The sequence below is a fragment of the Maniola jurtina genome, chromosome 13, assembly GCF_905333055.1.
Source record: "Maniola jurtina chromosome 13, ilManJurt1.1, whole genome shotgun sequence".
Lineage (NCBI taxonomy): Eukaryota > Metazoa > Arthropoda > Insecta > Lepidoptera > Nymphalidae > Maniola > Maniola jurtina.
The window spans coordinates 4,098,214-4,120,626 of NC_060041.1; the positions used below are offsets into that span (position 1 = coordinate 4,098,214).

Here is a 22,413-nt window from a genome sequence, read left to right on the forward strand (position 1 = left end):
CGGTATGCCGCCGTTGTCGACATTATCGGCAAGTTACGCCGATCTCATAATATTGCTCACTTGCGGTAGATGCTGTCGCTTCGGGGCATTCGCAATAATTTCACGTAACCGATAGTCGACATGGTTGACACTACTTGTTCTACATGTACATTGTTTAGTCAAGAAATTGGTTAAGAAGTTAGAAGAAGACGAATTTAGAACCTCCTCCATTTTTGGAAGTCGGTTAATAATATCGAGATGTCGAGATGACAATCGGGGTGGGGATGCCCCGCACACCCGCACAGCCCCCGCGCTAACTCAGTGCGGTATCGTGCGGGTGTGCCGAACGTCCCCCACCTCATTAGCCGATTGCCATCTCGACCTGTCGCGTACTTTATATTGTCACCTAAAATTAGTAATTAAACTAGCGATTCATCCTAAAAACACTCAACCTTTTTGGCCGATACTATCAAAATTTCCATACTTAAGTGATATTTACGTTCATCTTATAAAGTTTAATATTAATGTGTCAATAAATTAATGAAATCTTTTCCACATACACATACGTAGTTATAACGTTACAAGTGTTAGAACCTATTAATATTGATCAAGAAACACGTAAACACGGTGGTAAAATTAAAACACCGAATTTCGTCACTTACCTGTGCACTGGTGAATCTTCGACTCCCCGATCGACTCAGGGTGCCTCCTCTTACGTTGCTATCCGACAGTTCCACCTCAACACCCCCGTCAGCTGCGCGTCTTCGGGACAGTTCGCATAATTCCGCTATTGGTTGCACCTGGTAATAAACATACATTTTAATTTCCGGTATATTTTGGGCTGTCTCTTTTAAGGAGCAATCATCATTATATCCGTATTAATTTAACAGAATACTGCAAGAGATTACATTTAAGCTTTATTTCCATATCTGTTATTACTTGCTTTCTCCTCATAAAAGGACATCAAGATTTACTTTTATCGAATACAAACTTTTACTTTAATGTTAACAAGTTTAAATAAACCACGAAATACTAACCTTAATGTTCACGAATTCTTGACTGCTCTTTATAAGATCTATCACTTCCTCTCTACTTTTTCCTTCTACGTTGACTCCGTTAACTTCAATTAGTCTATCACCTGGTAATAAGCCAGTTTCACTAGCTCCCGGATACGAACCAGGTTCAGCCAATATCACCGCTTTGTAATTCAATTTACTAATCATAACATTCGTTCCATTATATTTGTTATCGCCATTAGGCAAACCATTTTCTTCGTATCCCGTCAAGTCTTTCATGTCTCCAATAAATATTCTCTCTTGAACCATCGCTCGCCGAAGACTAAACCCGAAGTCATTTCTAGGCGCTTTTTGACGCTGTATAGTCAAGATCCTTGGTTTCGGCAGTGGTAAAGGAGTTAACGACGGCAGGGGTAAATAAACATCGTCAAATGTGCTCGTCCTAGACCATCTATGAAAACCTTGAGATTCACCCACAGGCGAAGTCGAAAATGGAGGAGTAGCGAATGAAGAGTTCGTAGTGGTATCCGTTAAGGAGTCCGCGCTGGGAGATGTAGAGGTAACTCCTAAATAACTATTTCCATTTGTCTTTGGTGTCTCATCGATATCGTTAGTTTTAATCGACGAATTTGTGTTATTTTTATAGTTTTTGTACTGGTTTTCAACAGGGCTATGAATGACTTTTTTGGTGAAATTTTGTATTTGCTGCATATCATCACTCGACGAAGTGCTCTTGGATGGATGGAGACCATAAGATATAACTTCATTCTGCTGCGTATTCCGCGCTAGCACATTTGGGTCTTGACCGTTGACGAAGTCGATGGTATCAGAACTTTGGACGTTGCTTTCTTGAGAATTAGAACTAGTGTTGCTTAAACGAGTACCTTTCAATATTCCCCGTTTTGGTGGGCGCGGTGGTATTGGAGGTAGATTTGGTGCTTGCCGAGGACTACTATTTACATTATTTGGATTATTTAGAGAGTTAAGAGACGTTTCTGAACTATCCGACTGGAGTACTCCTTCCTTTTTGTTCCAACTCTTAGTTGGATATCCAGGCGATAAATGGTTATTTTCGTCACTGAGGTTGGAATTAGATCCCGAGGTAGTGATTAGCGGATAGTTGGAATAATTGGAGTCGTGTTCGAGATGAGCGAATAGTGAGGCGGTATAATCAGCTGTAATACCGGAAGGTAGCTTCTCTTTTTCTTTGCGTCGCCCCCGTAACTTGAGCGATCTTCGAACCTGTTAAAAGAAATACTGGTTTAAGTAATAAATAGGTACTAAAAATATGGTACTTTAAAAGATGAAATGAAAACCTTTACACAAGGCAAAACTAAAATAGATTTTCCGGTTTCCGCTGCAACATGTCAATAAAATTTAAATACCTACGGGGGTCCTTGAAAAATCAATAAAATCTAACATTAACAAACCAGCTCTTAAGGAAGTTCGTTGCTTTCTTGAAATTGCAGTAGGTAATTAATACGGGATTGAATTCTACTCTCGATTTCAGATGTTTCGTCGAGACACATAACAGTATAAGGTACGGTGATGAAACTCATCAAGTTCCTGCCGTTGCAAAAGGCTGCATTCCGAAAAGCGACTTAGCGAATCCGTCGCTAATGAAAGTGTACTCGTAAAGAAGTATTCAAAACCGGCTTTAACTTACACATCACGGTAAACTTCTCTAAATAGATATGTTTATCTCTACAAGATTATTTTCAATGGGGTTTATTATTTGAAGAACTCTACATTAGATTACAATTTAGAACGTGGAGTTATTCAAGGGGCGGATCCACAAATTCCTGAAAGGCCGGCAACGCATTGGCGGTTCCTCTGGTACTGCAAATGTTCATAAGCGGTGGTAATAATTTAACATCAGGTGACCTGCCTGCTCGTTTGATCGCGCAAATTAAGAGGATCAACAGACTCTGTTAGACAAAATTCACATATCTCAAAGTACCTACCCAATTTTTCAAGTTAGTTCCAAAGGCGTTCAAACCACTCAAATTCGATTTGGATTTTTGATCCATCACCCCTTGCACACAATATAGTTCAGCACTACACAACTAACTAATGCTAATTGATTGGTTACTAAAAACCTGACAGTACGACATTTGGAGTTCTACAAGATCCTAATCGTGTTTACAAAAGTACAAAGGGTCGGTTTCGTAGATAAGGTACATTGTTGGAAGATTGTCATTAGTCACACCATTCACAATAATTAGTTAAACTTAGCTTTTAGCAGCAGCTGTAGTACAACTTTATTTATGTTTTCGCTACTCGCTGTATTAAATACTGCTGACAAGCCCCAGCTTCGCTAGGGTGGCATTTCAGAAAATTCATTCTTAGCGGGGTCTACCTTATAAAGAAACCTTAAACCGCAAAATCTCAATTTTTCTGGACCAGCAGTTTATATTACGAATGAAGCCTCAATAGCTCAACGGTTATAGCAGTGGACTGAATTCCGAAAGGTCAGCGGTTCAAACCCCAGCCGTTGCACTATTGTTGTACCCACTCCTAGCACAAGCTTTACGCTTAGTTAGAGGGGAAAGGGGAATTTTAGTCATGATTAAAAATGCCTAGTATTAAAAAAAAAAAAATTACTCGTTGTTAAGTCAGTTCTCTAAGTCTTGGTGATGCCCACGACTTCGACTACATGGATTTAAGTTTTATTTAATCCTGTGGGACACTTCAATTTTCCGGGATAAAAAGCTTATCTATGTTATTCTCAAGGATGCAGTCGCTATATATTTCATTTAAATCGGCTAAACGAATGGGCTGTGAAAAGCCAGCAGATAGACAGTACGGATGTTGGGCTAAACGAATCTTAATATTGTAAGTCCTTCATTCACTTCAGCAGATGACACCAACTATACCAAAGTATTTGGTAGTGAAAAAGAGAGCGCCTTAAAAAATGCCTATAAAGGGCTTAGGCAGTATGCGTATGGCAAAAATATGGCAGTATAAATAAAGTTTAACATGCATTTATAGCAAGGTTGCCACCACGTTTAACTACTCATATGGCATTACGAGATAATTTTCGGAACGCATGCGCTGCAACGCAAAAAAGCGTATTCAATTTTAATGCACGCACGTCATATCCGGCCCTTTAATTATTCTAACTCATTGAAACAGTGCACGATTTCACCGGAAATGAATTGAGCTACATTTGGGTCAACTAGATGTTCTTCACTTTCAGTAACAAAATTGCGCTATTTTTCCGAAACTAGGACAGGAACAAACTGGAAAATATATCTGGTAAGTAACAACATGACAGTTGAATGAGATTTTAGTCGATACTAAGGAGTTCATGTTGTAGTGCAATAGCCAATAACGATTGTAGATTATTATTTTCGTACAATGTTACAAGAATGTGGGACACCGCCGCTGCGTCGACTAATCTTGTTTGGATTATCTAGGGTTACATGAATTCAATTTACTTACATTACTATTACTGGTATTACCTACTGATATAATTTAATATACGAACGCATACCTGGCGTTTGTACATTTAACTATATCAGATATGTATAGTTAACCCGCTTCAGCTTCGCTAGGGTGTAATTTGTGAAAGTCTACGTTACGGATAGAAACCTAAAATTCTAGACCCATCATTGGTTTGACCTGTTGTACTTTAATATGGCAGTCAGTCTGTTGCTTCTTCTACATCAGTCATAGGTCATAGCTGGTCATTACCTTACTCACTTGCAAAATATTTAATTTGTTTACCTCCTTCATATGCTATTTCATATCTTTCTCCACGGTTATTATCACAGAACCAGATATTTCAATATCAATATCAAGCATTTTCAATATCTTAGAAAGTTATATTCAAGTTAAAACGCATTTGAATTTTAAAATAGAACCGGTGTAAAAGTATGAGGAATAGTAAGATTCCTGAATTGCTTAAGTTAAGACAATCGAGTAGTTTAGGCGAAGTAACTTAGGCGAAGTAACATTTGAATGTCGCACGATGGTATTCTCGACCTCATGACCTATCACCTATTGCAACATTGTATCATGAAAATAACCATTGATCCTCATTTTGCTTTTAGTTTACATTGAATGATTAAATAGTAATCTACATAATAGTAAATTAGCAACTAAAATACACAGTTTTTGAAATGGTTACACGTTGCACTATTCGTGGGTTGGCAAATGTTCTGGATTGGGGTTTTACGTAACAAGCTATATCTGATTAATATTATGACCACATCACAAGGAAGTAGAGCCAATTAGCCATGGCCATTTCAAACCAAAATCGTGTTATATGAAAATATCAAAATTAGTGACTTAGATGGGACATCAAGATTCAAGTTGCAAGCAAAAACGAGTTGCACCCCAAAAAAAAATTAGTCTATATGACCTCTCTATTATCTAGTGGGTTACAACTTACACTACATTGGTTATAGCCACTGAATGGTATAGCCAAAGACATCTATACTAATATTATAAAGAGGAAACGTTTGTATTTTTGTATTTTTGTATGTTTGTATTGAATAGGCTCAAAAACTACTGGACCGATTTCAAAATTTCTTTCACCATTACTTAGAGGGATTCTTCCGAATCCGTATAGGCTATATTTTATCCCGGAAAATAGATAGGATTTTTCGTGGTAGTGAAAATTGTGGAGTAAAAAACTGCCGTACGTTAACGATTTTCGCGAACGCTGCCTAAATGGTTAGAGATGTATGGTTGACTTCTATAGAAAAGTTGTAGAACTCAATAATGCCTACAAAAAAGTCCGCGATAGTATAAACCAAACATTTACATTTTAGCCATTATAACCACTTTTCCATTAGTTTTACGATAAATTATAACTTTGACTTGCACCCGTGCGAAGCCGGGGCGGGCCGCTAGTAATTAATAAGTATGAATAAGCTTAGTGATAATTACCTCGAATCTCTAGTTGAGTTGAGATAACAGAAGTGATAATACATCGTTTAAGTGATAGTACATGTTTGACGAGCGAAGATAAGCAAGGATGTGTGTTCAATGTGTCATACTCAATTATTGCAGTATTAATGCACATAACTATTACGCGTATTGCACCTCCACTTTTAAAACAATCCTACATTTATCTTGGATCTAACCCGCTTTTCTAGTAGATACTTATTCATTTTGAATTGAAGGTTCCTTAATTGTTCAGACATTCCATAACTCAGTAATTCCTAATGTAAACAAGGAAGTGAATTATCAATTTATTAAGCTTATATCCTGTAATTTAACGCAGGGTTTTAACGTTAGGTATGTATTATACAATCAAGGTGCTAGTAGTGCATTCCAACCTCCAAGATTTAAAAAGTTTTATGAAACGGCATCAAGCAATTACATTTGCAACAAAAATTGAAATCTATATTGAAATATTGGCATGATGGCCATCAGAATAATATTGATTGAAAAAATGTATTTTGTAGAGTCACAGACACATTAAAGATTACAATTACAAAGTGATATTTAGTTCGATCTTTAGACGTCGTATACAATATCTTAAATATCAATTTATTTCTATAAAACCTTGACTCGTTTGAGATATTGGCAGTTGAATTGATACTAAAACAGTTATCGTTTTAACGTAAAACCACAGTGGAACACCTTGAAGAATAATTTGAAAACTAGTTTCACGTAATCACTGCTAACTTTATTTGATAACTGTAAAATTGACAAAATCTTGATAATACCTGTTATATTTTTGCACGCGAGCTTATGACACAATTTTATTATTGTACTAGATGATGTCTCAGGACTTCGTCCGCGTGGATTTAAGTTTTTTTAATCCCGTGGGAACTCTTGGATTTTCCGGGATAAAAAGCTGCCTATGTCAATTTCCGGGGCGACAGCTGCCTGTGTACCAAATTTCATATACTTAAATCTGTTAAACGGATGGGCCTTTAAGAATCCCGTGGGAACTCTTTGACTTTCCGGGATAAAAAGTAGCTTATGTCTTTCCCCAGGATGTATACCAAATTGTATCAAAATCGGTTAAACTGTTGGGCCGTGAAAAGCTAGCAGACAGACAGATATAACAGACAGCGAATACTTTCGCATTTGTAATATTAGTATGAAGTGTGGATTGTATAATTCATACCTAATCCTTTTCAAACTAGTAAATCGACGATCTATTATTTAAATCATACAAAGCTGATACCTATATGAATTGCTTATTAAAAAAACTTATCATACCTACCTATTTGTTGGACATTGGTCATGAGATTATCATCACGCGGAATGTTGATTTAACAGCTAGGTACCTACTTATAATGTTTATAGTTTTTACGGTCAATGGCCTCATTCTTATTCCAAACTAAGATTTAGGCCAGCCGCATAATTATTATCACAGCCGCATTTATTATTATCAGAGATTGTTTGTTTGAAAAATTCGGAACATACTTTGCTCATACATCACACATTATATCGGACCGCGAGACATCGCAAAGGTCTGCAACTCTGCATCCCTACATAGTAGAAACTCTACGGACTCGTATGGAGCCCTTCGCTTTCTCGTTTCAAGCACTGCTAGAATATGTCCTTCCGTTTGTCCTGCTATCTATAATATTGGTACCTAAAGGAAGAGTGAATAACCTTCTAGGCAGGCGTGCTCCACCTTAGGTCGCATCATCTCCTGCTATTTGGTGTGATTGCAGTCAAGCGCAAGTCTAAGTTAAAAAGAAATTGACCCCTTTGACCACAGACTTGGAATAGCCGTACGACTAGACTGTTTGATCCACAAAACTTTTACCTGTGCATTCTAAAGCAGATTTTTATTTATTTTTATGCATAATGGTTTTTGATTTATCGTCCCAAATGTTGGAAAAAATACCCGAGTACGGAACCCTCAGTGCGCGAGTCTGACTCGCACTTGGCCGGTTTTATTTACGATGTTGTAGCTAGTGACGAAAGAAAAGTAACGATGAAACCTAATTTTCAGAGATCTGGTAGTGGAAAAGACGCCTAACCTCCTTTATAAACTCACTATGACGTTTTTACTGTTAATAACAAAAATATAAATTATCAAGATCTTTAAAAAGTGTTGATTGTACATTGATATGTTCGTGCAATATATGAGTATAGTATAAAGACACATGAATATGTATTATGTTCCCCCATCGGAAGTCTGGGGCGATTTTGACAAATGAGAAGTTTATTGATCTGCGCCAGAGTGAAGTAGAGTGAGGGAACTCTCAGTTTGATCATGAATCGACGATATGTCAAATATTAGGCTATGGTGACGTAAAACCAAAGGAAAATAGGGCTCCTTCTGGGCTACCTGCATCAATGTACTAGCATTCAACGCCTGCCAGTGACGTCGACGCCTCGACGTTTTGTTAGAAGTTCCCTTACTCTCGTGAAGTGTGTCTGCGCGTTTTAGGGGGTAATTTTTGACGTGACAACGTCTTATAATTCGATAGAGCCGGCTGCACGCACGCGTTACCTCGCTCTGAGGCGTTCTATGTAAGGCTTGAAGTGCAAGCGAGAGCGCGGAACGAGCGACAAGGAAGCACAATCGGCCTTTGTTGTCACGTTCAACTATCGTCAGTAAACCGACTTTACAGACAACCAATTTTTTTTATATTACAAAGACAAAGTCATGATTAACAGACGACAAAACAGTTAGGATCATAAGAATTTTTTTAATGTTTTTTGGTTCCATAAATGAGCCGGAAAATACAATATCTGCGTACAACGCGGATTAACTTTTTTAGGCTCCGGACTACTAGACCTCCGGCTGCCCACCAGATAAATTTTGAATTAGGCAAACTACGTTTGTATGAATAGCTCTGGAGAGAGCGCTAGAGAATCTTCTCTTAAGCTAATATTGAAACAGTTATTTATTTCCGAGTTGACTCAACCAAAACAACTTTTTAGAAGGCAGACAATATCACCGCTGCGTGTGACTGATCATTCACAATTAATCACAATCAAGTATAGTTATCGGTGGAAACATTTTTAGTATATTTTGCACAAAGAAAGAAAATTGTTCGAAATACCCAAGATTTTTTGACAGAAATCGATTTGTGCGAATTCGTACTAGTGATTAAATTGAAGAACAGCCGTTCTATGGTTTCCGTATTGCTAATCCGTATGTAATAAAGAATGCGTGTATTAAGAAAGGCTTCGTTACCAACAAAGTCAATGGCAAATTAAACGTACACAAGAAATACCTACTGAGTTTGAAGTTCACACTACATATTGCAGTACAGATAGTAGTCTGACAATTAAAGTAAGAGATAACTAACTAGGTATCTTCTTTTCTCTGGGCTGGTTTCCGCACTTAAACGTTTCCGTCTGTTGTGCGTGAACTAACTAGGTATATGTATGTTTCTTCATTAAAATTAATATACGTGTTTTCGTTGCAAGGTTGATTAAAAGTCAACCAGATGAAGATCACTGGAAGATGACTGATAAAAATATGGACCAGTAGGTTTAAAACGAGAAACCTCAGTAGAGTCAGAGTAATTAATGAGTGAGACAGAGTGGCAAAGTAATAAAGTTTCAATGATAGAGGTTAACTTTAAGATAATATGATACCTCTTCCAGTCTTAGGGGTTCCTCCAGTCCGGCAGCTATCCGCTCCCGTTTCTCCCGCTCCTTTCTTTCCTTCTTCTCCTTTTTCCGCCTCTCCTTTTCTCCATCTCGTTCTTCATAACCACCGGAGTCACCAGTTAGGACATTGGATTTTTTCATAAAGTTGAACATGGCGGTAGGAACGGAACTGCAACAATAAATACTTTCTTAGTTAAGGGACTTATAAGCATAGTGCGGTCGTATTGTAACTTTACAACTAGACTAACTGACTGACTATTTTCTTAAATTAAATCTATCAATAATCTCTACACGTTGGGACCGGTGTCCCTACTCCCCTCGTGTGTGGTTTGGGAGGACACAGCAATTATTCATTACAAATCCTAATAATATTAAAAAAGCGAAAGTTTGTATGTATGGATGCATGTATGGGTGTTTGTTACTCTTTCACGTAGAGACTAAACAGGACGAATTTGATTGGAAATGGACAAAGATTATGTCGATTCTAATTACCATCTGACTGATCGGTACATTACAGAATATGACAAATTGAGAAATAGTTGCAAGACGATGACGACATAACCGCACCTACCTTTATGAGTGTTTCTATGAGCGTTAGATGCACCAGACGGGACAACGACTCGAAGGCCATATAAACCTGTATCAAAAAGTTCAAGGCAGCCATGTATTTAGAATATGCGTGATTAATCTTGTTTGCAAATGTGCAGCCGCTGACTCTTGGCTTAGAAGGATCATCCAGTCACAGAATCTCTCAACCAAGCGCATTCTTGCCAATGATCTCTACAAGTCATTTATCTACTTAAAAGAAGAGACTATTGAATTATGGAAAGTGAAAGCTTATCAACTATAACGTGGAACAACTGACATTAAAAAATACAAGTGTAAATTAAAAATTTATAACACCCCCGACAAGTGAAGGTTACAGTAATAACTAGAAAAGAGCTGATAACTTTCAAACGGCTCGACCGATTTTCTTAGATTATAGCTAAGAACACTCTCGATCAAGCCACCTTTCAAACAAAAATAAAACTAAATTAAAATCGGTTCATTAGTTTAGGAGCTACGATGCCACAGACAGATACATACGTCAAACTTATAAGACACCTCTTTTTGGGTCGGGGGTTAAAAACATAAGTCTCTGCTAAAATTGAAAATAAGTTAATACTTAATAATATGTTCATTATGTTTGTGATATCAATAGCCCCCGTCACTATATAACTGAGTCAGTATTTTTCGAGTCCTTTGATCTTAATTTGTGTAACTTTAGTATAAAATATAAGTGTTATTTCGCGAACCCGCATTATTTTATTATGGTCTCAAAATAGATAGCGATCTCCTTGAAATAACTTTTTAAGAAACTAATAGTTCTTTTACCACAAACAAGTTTTTAAACCACGAAAAACTGTCACAATAGATAGACCGTTATTACTTGGAAACGACACTCGATTCCATCTGAAATAACTGTCGTCACATTCTATACTGTGCTTTGAATTAAGCGAGTGCGACGTGCATGCAAATCACAAATACTCGTATATTGTATTCCAATGTCCATACACAGGTCCATATGATTTAACACTGGTCATATAAAGTTGCAAGCCAATATAGAAAGTATCACGAAAGCTTGAGTAACCAGAATCGGACGCGCCAGTCTCCTTGATTATTTTCCGACGTCATATGCGTCCTATTTGGAAAGCCTTTACACTGACGCATAAGTGCACGCTTTCCTTAGATGAATTGGTTGAAGAGCTATGGACTCCTGGTACTTCCAGTGTACAAAAGACAGCTCATGCATTGTTGTTTCCTCTTTAGTTTTGGGCTTTGGTCATGTTTTTGTAGCTCTCTATGTAGAGATAAGATTTTATTACGAGTATATTGTGTAGGTAATATTCATATTAATTGTTTTAATATTAATATTCATATTAATTATTTGTTTTAATATCCGAAACATGATTTCTTCATACATTGCATAGTATCAAGTATTTATAGTAGTCTTTGATCTTCAAAAATTTGTCCGAAAAGTAATAAAATAGAATACATAACCATAAATTGTATCTTCATCATTTATTTAGAGGTCCTTCAAGAAAACACTTTTCTTTGTTTTCATCTACCTCTAAAGGCAAGTTCACTGCAATTTAGTAAAAGTGCGAATTTTGTGAGTTTGTGGAGAGTGTTATTTGCAATAAATTGATTGGTTCAAATAATCCCTGGAACCACTGCACCTATTTGAATTTTTTATCCTTCGCTGTTAGTCGGGGCGGGCGGCAAGTCATGAAAGAGATGAATTTCTCGATTCTTTGATGTCTACAGAACGTTGTGTAATAACAAAAACATACCCACCTTGTATTCAACATAAATAGATCAAAGCTGTACAGAGTTTTAACAGCGTAATTAATGCCCTTAAAAGGTACAACGATAAATACTTTCATATGTACATAAACGTGTTCTGTATGATAATAGTAGATATCACGGTCACTGGGCATCGACCTGGATAGCACGCGTTCCAGACTCGACGACGCCTTACGCATATGATGAGGCTTGAGGACCTTGCTTCTAATGAGCCTTATATACTCATAGATATAGCTCGTAATACTTTGTGTATAACTTCTATTCTAACTACTTGTGTGAACTAGTTATGGCAAATGTTATAATTGCTTGCTTATATTAACACCATAGTTGTTTTTGCATGACCAATGTTTATGTGTGGTTTCTGTAATCATACACACTTGTATTCTTCTTGAATATATTATAAGAACAGATGATGAAAATAATAAAGAAGACCCTACGTCAGCTTACGAGACAAGTGTAAATTAAAAATTTATAACACCCCCGACAAGTGAAGGTTACAGTAACTAGAAAAGAGCTGATAACTTTCAAATGGCTGAACCGATTTTCTTGAATTATAGCTAAGATCATTCTCAATCAAGCCACCTTTCAAACAAAAAAAAAAAAAACAAAATTAAAATCAGTTCATTAGTTTAGGAGCTACGATGCCACAGACAGATACACAGATACACAACTTATAACACCCCTCTTTTTGGGTCGGGGGTTAAAAATGGGACGAGATTCCCATGATATGAACAAGAAACATACAAGAATGAAAACAAAACAAGAAATTATGCATGACTCACTAGAGTTTGTGACCTAAAGATCGGATTCAAGATCCTGTTATGAGCCACTCGAAAGAATAGGTCAAGCTTACTTATGATTTCTATATAAATATGTACTTGAATATTTAAAATGGGTAAGTATTTATATTTTTCTTACATATTTAAGGTCTAGTTGCATGACAGGCGGCGGTGTTGTGTTTACGGTTAATCTTTGACCGTCAATCAAAGCAAACTAGGTAAACAAATCAGGGTTTATTAAACTAAGAACTTTCTAACAACCTTTACTTTAATTGAAATATGAACGACTTAACTATTTGGAATCATTTTTTATTGCAAGTTTACTTAAGTACTTCAAATAAATATTTAAGTAAGCTGCCTTTTCTCTATTTTTAACCCCCCGACTCAAAAACAGGGGTGTTACAAGTTTGACGTGTGTATTTGTGTACTTATCTGAGTATCTGTGTATCTGTCTGTGGCATCGTAGCTCCTAAACTAATAAACCGATTTTAATTTAGTTTTTTTTTTGTTTGAAAGGTGGCTTTATCGAGAGTGTTCTTAGCTATAATCCAAGAAAATCGGTTCAGCCGTTTTAAAGTTATCAGCTCTTTTCTAGTTACTGTAACCTTCAGTTGTCGGGGGTGTTATAAATTTTTAATTTACACTTGTTCTGAGATACTAGTTAACTACTTGTAGGTACCTAATTACATCTTGCGTAATGTTCTTTTTAGTAACACCCCAGTGCAATATCCAGTAACTGTAATCACGTGCACTTCTATAAACATAGTCCAATACAAATTACAAACACAAGATTATGTGTGATCTGTGCGATCACTCGCAATGATGCAGATGATCTGTTCATTACATTCATGATATACAAACGGATGGTTAATTACAAAACAACCGACCGGCGGTTTTTGTTTATTTTATTAACATAAACGCACATGTTACATTTATTTTTACAGTAAATGATATGTTAGCTTTTCTACTTGTTTTACAGGACCACAGGATTCAGGCGGCGAAAGACCGTGGCATGTCAAAGTCTCTACAAGAGCCTATGCCCAGCAGTAGACCTCAATCAGTTGATATGATTATGAAGAAAGAAAGAAAAGGAAAAATAGATTTATTTCCAAACGGAGTTAGTAAAAGTTACGGTAATCAAAATACTATTAACAGTACACAGCCTTGTACAACCACAAGCCATAGAGAAAAACGTGATTCATATGACCCTCAAATGAAATGCTGCTTTTGTTCACCCTACACAGGCCTCGTACCTATGTGGTATTCAAAATGATCAACAATGACAAGTAATTACGAATTTATTGTTCTTGATGAAGAGATTTCCTAGAAGTAAGTAGGTACTTGATCAATGAAAAACGAGTAATTAAGCACAGAAAATTTATTTATTAAAGAAATGAATTACTTATGAAACCCTTTTAAAAACTTGGAGCAGGTCGCTTATAGACTACAGGCCCATGTTCAAAAATGGATGGGTCATATGAACCACCAGGTGACGTATACAGGACGATATAAGAGCATAAAATAATAAGATTCAGCTCTATGCCGTCACTTGTAAGCTGTCCAACAGAGTGCTGGTGAGAATTCAAAAGTGCAGATAGAGTGAGTACATTTTGGTCATATATTTTTGTACGGCATTTTTACCATCGATAGATCCATGAAAAATAATAAGAAAGCGCGCAGTGCCGTAAAAAAATGGTGCGCCACAAAGTCAGTAAATTTTTTGATTTTCTGACAATTTCCAGGATAAATTTGGTCATTTAATTCTGTACGGCATTAGTTTCATACTGTTTCAATACAGCCTCTAATCCATTATTCCGCAACGCCGTACAAAAATCATGCGACAAGGGGAAAAAATTGAGGGTAGCAACCCCCTCTCTTTACGTGGTCCGGGGGATGATTTGAAACAACATAAAATTAATTTATTTTAAAAGTGTTTTATGCATAGATAATATTTTTTTACATGCCGTACATTTTCGTTGGTCCAAAGGTTTGTAGGGGATGTGGATATTATATACACACCCGTTCACTTCAGTTAGACGGCATAGTGATTTTATCATATTATCAATTGTTCTCTTCAAAAATATGTTAATGCCGTACAGTATCAGATGGCCATAAAGTACTACACCCTTAAAATGGTAGCGTCATTTTCATCAGCCTAAAAGATATGGTCTGTATTAAAATGTACGGCATAATTTTTTCCTAATTTATTTATCTTAATACTATTTAAAACAAGGGAAAAGCGTAGATAATTGCTATATTTTATTAATCTATGAATATTTAAACTTTTGCAATAATTTGAAAAATTTCAGTTTTTGTATTTCTCTATATATTTTTTTAGAACAGTTTCTTTTGAACGGCAATACTATATAACAATAGTATTTTACACTATCATGTTAAAAAAAAAGTTGCCGTACAGAGTCAAATGATTTTACAGCTTTAAAAATCAAGTATACCATGAAATTAAGATAATAATTGATACACATTCAAATGAACACTAATTTTTTGACGGCATTATTTTTAATAGTACTTTTGAGTGCTAGATAATATTTTGGAACCAAAGCCGTACTTTTTCAAATCACCCCCCGGACCACGGAAAGAGAGGGGGTTGCTACCCTCAATTTTTTCCCCTTGTCGCATGATTTTTGTACGGCGTTGCGGAATAATGGATTAGAGGCTGTATTGAAACAGTATGAAACTAATGCCGTACAGAATTAAATGACCAAATTTATCCTGGAAATTGTCAGAAAATCAAAAAATTTACTGACTTTGTGGCGCACCATTTTTTTACGGCACTGCGCGCTTTCTTATTATTTTTCATGGATCTATCGATGGTAAAAATGCCGTACAAAAATATATGACCAAAATGTACTCACTCTACCTGCACTTTTGAATTCTCACCAGCACTCTGTTGGACAGCTTACAAGTGACGGCATAGTGCTGAATCTTATTATTTTATGCTCTTATATCGTCCTGTATACGTCACCTGGTGGTTCATATGACCCATCCATTTTTGAACATGGGCCTGTAGTCTATTAGCGAGCTATGAAAGGACTATGTAAATAGTTTCCCTGAGGAAATGAGGAGATCCGCCGAAAAAACAAAGTCACTGACATAACCGTCGTCGGTCCGTCACTATGACGACCGTAGGGATGATGGCTGTTAATATAGGTAGGTATTATCTGACTTTATTCAAAGAACTATCCAGATCCAGATTTCAGGTCTTCACAGCCCGTAGCGACAGCCCCTTCACAGCGACACGTACTCAATATGTTTCACACTTAGTGAGTACTACCTACTTGTTTTTTACTGAAGGCTGAAATGTCGATTTCACACGAAGGAAAGATAAGGTAATTTAATTTTCTATTTTCTGGTTCTTTAACTATTCTGTGTGATAACATAACCCTACATCATACCGTCTGTAGTTTTCTTTCGAACAGATGATTCATCACTAACTTTTTCATCTCCACTGAAGTCGATGTTGTAAGCGAACAGCTTACAATAGATGTATCATGTATAGCATAACCCATAAAGGCAGTAATTAAGACAGCTCATGTCGTCGCACCGCATTCCAAGCTATTGTTACAGCGAACACTCTTTGTTGAGTTTATGTTTTGTATAGACTCACAGTTTATCATCCTCAACGCAAGCAGTTTGCTTCAAATGGTAGGTACTGTTATTTTCTACGGGATAGCTTTTGATGACGCACTTAGATTTTCTGTAACTACTTTCTTTATTCATAGATTCAACTATGAACTACCTAAAGCTGTATCAGTATTCAGATAAGATAAGCTAAGATGGTCAAGGAATAATTTATCCTTGATTGCCCTGTGATTCAAACGTCAAGTCACCTATAATATGATACAATATATGTACCTACAATATAATGAAAATCGATAGCTAAATTTAAATACATACTTACTTACTCGTTACCCAAGTGTTACGTTGTGTAGGTATCTATTGAAAATCGATATGTAGTAATCGCAGAATCTTGGTAGACTCGCTGTCTCCAGTTCAGTTTCTACAAAAATATCTACGTTTTGGTAACGAGTGTCAAAAGTTTGCGCATCGAAAATATAGAACTATTCTTGTCTGTATAACTGTATAACTGTCTACTTGTATTTTATTAAGTAATGGCAAATTGGATCTCGTTATAAAAGATTAAAGAAGTAGGTAAGTAGATATATGGGTAAGATGCTTTTGGTTATCTTCGAAGGAGTAAATGAAACCGCATTAGTGAAATTATTTCTCTTTCAAAATATAGTTTAACGTGAAACAAATCCCACGGTATACTATAAACCTAGTTTAGAACAATACGCCAATTTTCGGAATAAATAAAGTCTCATTCGCCACTAGTTTTAAAGTTTTTCCTCCCTATGTGCTAATGTTCATGTCATATCAACGACACAACTGAAAGACATCACTGGGGTGGAGTTTACAATTATTTTTGGTAACGGCACCACCGCCGACCATACTTAATTGTTTTAGGGTTCCGTTCCTCAAAAGGAAAAAGTAACACTTACATTTTACAGGACCACTTTGTTGTCTGTCTGTCTGTCCATCTGTCTGTCGTGTCTGTCAAGAAAACCTATAGGGTATACTTCCCGTTGACCTAGAATCATGAAATTTGGCAGGTAAGTAGGCTTTATAGCACAAGTAAAGGGAAAATAGACAGTTCATCGCATCTAAATGCTCTTGTTAGTTGTTATACAAAAGACGTGAAAATAAACGCGTAGGCAATAGGAATAGAGGAACAATTCGATTCGCACGCGAACAGTAGATACCTACTATGAATACGCCCGCGCTGCTGAGTTCAATCACCTGATTACGCAATAGAGTCGCAGCTTTCAGCCACTATTGCCCTACTACAGAATAATGAGAGCAACGTAATTGGTTCTTAACACACGCAAGTAATGCAAGCTGAAAGTATCGTGTCGAAACAATCAAACTTTTCGATTGCGTTTTCGCCATATTGTTTCGCCATTAAAACAACCATAGCAGTTCAACTTATTCACTTCACAGTTCATGAATAGTTAAAGGGCGTAGTGATATACGAAAGGTACCTTAATTTTTAGGGTTCCGTGCCTTCAGAGAAAAAAGGGACCCTCAGAAGACCTATAGGGTACCGTATTTCCCTTTGACCTAGAATCATGAGATTTGCCAGTTAGCAATGCCTTATAGCACAAGTACAGGGAAAAATCTGAAACCTTCAATTTATAATTTTATGATTAGGTAGGTACACCATAAAAAAAAAAATTAAAAAACAATTGTGTTACTTCTTGTACCATGGTACGGAACCCTTATTGCCCGACTCGCGGTTGACCGTGTTTTCGCAATGAGCAAGCCCAAAACTAAGGTAAATTTGACATGTACCATAGAACACAGAATTTATAGCCGCTCCGAATTTCTTTTGGTAAAGAAATTCAGAGCTTAATAATGTTTTTTAATGTGAAAGAATTTTGAAGAGTCCCTAAATCCCTTTAAAATATTTCAATGCACTCATTAAGCTGTTGTCATCATAGTTACTCGTAAAGCTACATCTACATTAGGGTGCAATATAAAGACGTCGCCTCCTTTTGTGACGATCAAAGAAAGATCACTGAATCAAAGCTGTGTCACGGCTATCATTGCAGGAAGTTTACATTCAAAGTCAAACAGTGTGGTGGCTACTTCCGTAACGTTTTGAACTTCCGCACTAATCCTGCGCTTGCGTCTTATACCATAAACTGTTACAATATAGACAGGAATATCCATTATGTGTATTAAGTAAGTTCTGCCAGGAAAAACAGTTAATTATTTTTTTAGACTTAAAAAAAACTATAATATTATTTTTATCGTCAAAACAAACTCTACTTTTTCTCTGCATGAGATATATTATTACCTACAAGTGTAAATTAAAAATTTATAACACCCCCGACGATCCAAAGTATTTGAGTTTTCCAAAACATCATTTTCAAATAAATAATTATGTATTTAGGCAACGTCCATCTTGACAGCTTGACATTTGTCTATTGACATAATATTATGAACCTAACGGTTATCTAACCTTATTTTCTACAAGAAAACTAGAAAAGAGCTGATAACTCTTAAACGGCTGAACCAATTTTTTTAGATTATAGCTAAGAACACTCTCAATCAAGCCACCTTTCAAACAAAAAAAACTAAATTAAAATCGGTTCATTCGTTTAGGCGCTACGATGCCACAGACAGATACACAGATACACAGATACACAGACACACAGATACACAGATACACACGTCAAACTTATAACACTCCTCTTTTTGAGTCGGGGGTTAAAAACACAATTTATTATCTTTCTTGTACCAGGAAGCAATGCAATCGATCCTATACCTTTAGACTCTAAAGGGATAGGGTTAGAGTTTAGATTTTAAAACTGTATCATCACAGTAATTCATCAAGCTACCGTCAACGGTAAAATCCGTCCTTATCCTCGTTAAAAAGTTAACAAATTCCAATTTTGCTAAGAAAACTATAGTCGATAGCAAAAAAAACGGTCCAGTGCTCTTACCCACAGATATGAATGCCAAATTGCTCAAACCCGACGTTGAATGGCTTTTGATAACACTTTCGTTTAAATCAAGAGCCTCTCTTGTTGAACGCTCATCGTTTTGCGCATTCGAGAGCTTAAACAAGATAAACTAAAGGACCTTAAAGACGAGTTATTTTTTAGGGTTCCGTACCTCAAAACGAAAGAAGGAGCCCTTATAGGATCATTTCGTTGTCTGTCTATTTTGTCTGTCAATTCGGGGGAGTCAAAACCTATCTATCTATACATATAATAAAATTGTAGAAAAGTGGTGTCTGTACAATGGAAATACATATATAAAAAAAAAGTAGCAGGGGTTGTTATTATATCGATGCCGAACCCGAAATTGTAATTAATTTTTTTTTGTCTGTCTGTTTGTCTGTGTGTTTGTGCACGCTAATATCAGAAACGGCTAATTCGATTTAGATACGGTTTTCACTAATATATTGTAGTAAGCTTCACTTAACATTTAGTGTTTATTTCATGTCAATCGGTTCAAAAATAAAAAAGTTATGTCAATTTAAAGAATCACGGCGAACATTTTTAACGTACAGAGTACGTACTACACGCCTCGCGCCTGAGCGTCCGTGGCTATACATATAAAGCGCGCTGAGAGCCATTCCACGCGAACGAAGTCCCGGGCACTGCTAGTAAGGTTAATTCCCGTTGACATAGAATCATGAAATTCGCAGGTAGTAGCGATGTCAAATTTCCTCTATGTCAATGCTATAAGCACAAGTAAAGGAAAAAATACAAAAACTGTGAATTTGTGATACCATCACAAAAAAATGTTAACGACCAAATAATATTTTTACTAAATCACATCATAGATAGCGCCGTCAGTCATTAACTTGCAGTGTTGATATCTGCTGGAGCGAACATAATATTATACTGTTTTGTGTTCTTATACGATGGTACGGAACCCTTCGTGTGTGAGTCCAACTCATACTTGACCGATTTTGTACAACTTATAGCAGAAGAAACATTCTTCTCGCCCATTCGTTAGTCCAAATGACTTACTTATTTAATTGTTCCATTCTAAAGCCTCATTTCATAATTGTATGTACGACTATAAAACTAACGGAAAGATTATGAAAATCACTTCCCATTCTTTCACAAAACAATAAGACTGTTAATCATCCACATGACGTTTTGCTGTTTCGCATAAATCATGAGCTGCGCGAATTGTTCGCTGTGTCCTATGGTTTGTCTCTAAATATCGCGACATTGTAAAATTTATTTGTCCGCCTTTCACGTCTTAACAGGGCTCACTCCGTCACTTGCTCCATACAATCGTAGTTCCAATTTCATTTGAATATTAAGCAACCAAAGTCCATGAAATTTTGCAGACATATTTTAGAAACTAATATGTGTTTGTGGTGTTTTAGATTTTTCTAAAAATATGTAGTTTTAAAATTACAGGGACTCAAAGATTTGTATGTGAATTTTTAAGACCGCGTAACTTTGAAACCGAATATATTAACAGAAATCTGGAAAACCACAGACATAGATATTAGTTTCTAGAATATGTCTGCAAAATTTCATGGACTTTGGTTGCTTAATATTCAAATGAAATTGGAACTACGTTTGTATGAAGCGAGTGACGGAGAGACCCCTCTTAAGCAATCATCGTTTTAGAGTCAACAGTTTCATGGGCATTAGCTGACACTGAATATTGGATTTTGTCTAAAAACCTCATTATCGTTTTTCATCTGCTGGCCTATGTAGAATTTATGTTTAAAATTATTTCGGCAGTTTTATGTATCCCGTCTTTAAGAACAATACCCATACAATAATCTGAAGACGCCAACAGATTTATTCGTTTCAAAAAACTTGTCTCAAGTACATTGGTATGTATTATCAAGCTTGAAAATACTCATGATCGCCTCGAAATCTATACTAATATTATAAAGAGGAAACCTTTGTATTTTTGTATGTTTGTATTGAATAGGCTCAAAAACTACTGGACCGATTTCAAAATTTCTTTTACCATTACTTAGAGGGACATGCAAAAATCACGTCAATTCGTTGCACCGTTGCGACGTTGGACAAACCAACACTCAACTATCGCATTTATAATATGGGTAGTAATGGGTAGCTAACTAGTCACACTAACATCAAAGGCGAAAGTTGTGTGTATGTGTGTGTGTTTTATCCCGGGAAATCAAAGAGTTCCCACGGGATTTCGAAAAACCTAAATCCACGCGGGCGAAGTCGCAGGCATCGGCTAGTAGAAGAATAAATAGTTTCGTCGAGGATGTTCGTGGCCATCCAACAGCCCCGTTAGATATCTGCGCATCCGGACCGCGACGGGTCAATGTACCGGCTGCGGAAGAGAGAAAATTTGTGCATTGCGTTAGTGGTACGCTATGATTAAAATGCACTTTTAATCTAGGTTTGTGGGTTTACAAAACCTCTTTTTATTCTGCCATGTTATACAATTTCAACTTCGCGTCGTGTAATAATTCGCGATTTTCCCCAGTTCCGTTCCGGCATTCTCACAATAAGTTGAGCTGTTCCTGCTCTACTTAAGAACTTTATACCTACCACAATTTGAGTATAAGATTTTTAGGAGCTACGATGCCACAGACAGATACACACGTCAAACTTATAATACCCCTCTTTTTGGGACAGGGGTTAAAAACATAAAAACAAATAACAAGTTAGTCGAACTAAATTCGGTCGAGTTCCACAAACGTAATCTTCACATTGCGAAAGTAGGCTATTTGAAGTCTAGAAGGTCAATGTCTTGTGAGTTGTGACCACGGCACAATGTGTGATCGTAAAACTTGCTCCCGTTCACAAATTAGATGTCGTGACTCAGATACGCTATAATAACGATGTACTTAAATAAAATGTCATATTTTTACCAGTCATCGTCATTACTGCGGGACAATTTTGATCTTCACTTTACGGTTGGGTATGGAAATCACGTACGGATATTTTTTTTTTGTAACTTACTAAAATTAACTTTACGGGTGCAGCATGTCAAGAATACAAGTGTACTGCAAAGGCTTCAATAACTAAGTAAAACTAAGTCGGTAACTAAAACTAAGTTCTGTTATCTGTACATGTAGGTACTAAGGGATTTGACTTTAGGTTTTTCCCTGCGACATATAGATGAAATAGTAGAGATTTTACTTACTATCAGCTCTAGTATCGACTATAACTTACAAATTAGTTAAATTTCTACAATTAGCTAAT

General features: G+C 36.4%; 1 protein-coding gene across 2 annotated transcripts in view; it reads right to left on the reverse strand.

The window, feature by feature from the left end:
- LOC123871009 (unconventional myosin-XVIIIa) overlaps positions 1-22,413 on the reverse strand; it is a 208,656-nt gene that overhangs the window by 179,487 nt on the left and 6,756 nt on the right. For both annotated transcript variants that reach the window (XM_045914527.1, XM_045914526.1), the window contains exons 2-4: positions 9,525-9,708; positions 1,017-2,237; positions 642-779 (exon numbers count right to left, since the gene is read on the reverse strand). In XM_045914527.1, coding sequence (XP_045770483.1) covers positions 642-779; positions 1,017-2,237; positions 9,525-9,692 — 1,527 coding nt within the window. In that variant the 5' untranslated portion in view covers positions 9,693-9,708. The remainder of the gene's footprint in view (positions 1-641; positions 780-1,016; positions 2,238-9,524; positions 9,709-22,413) is intronic.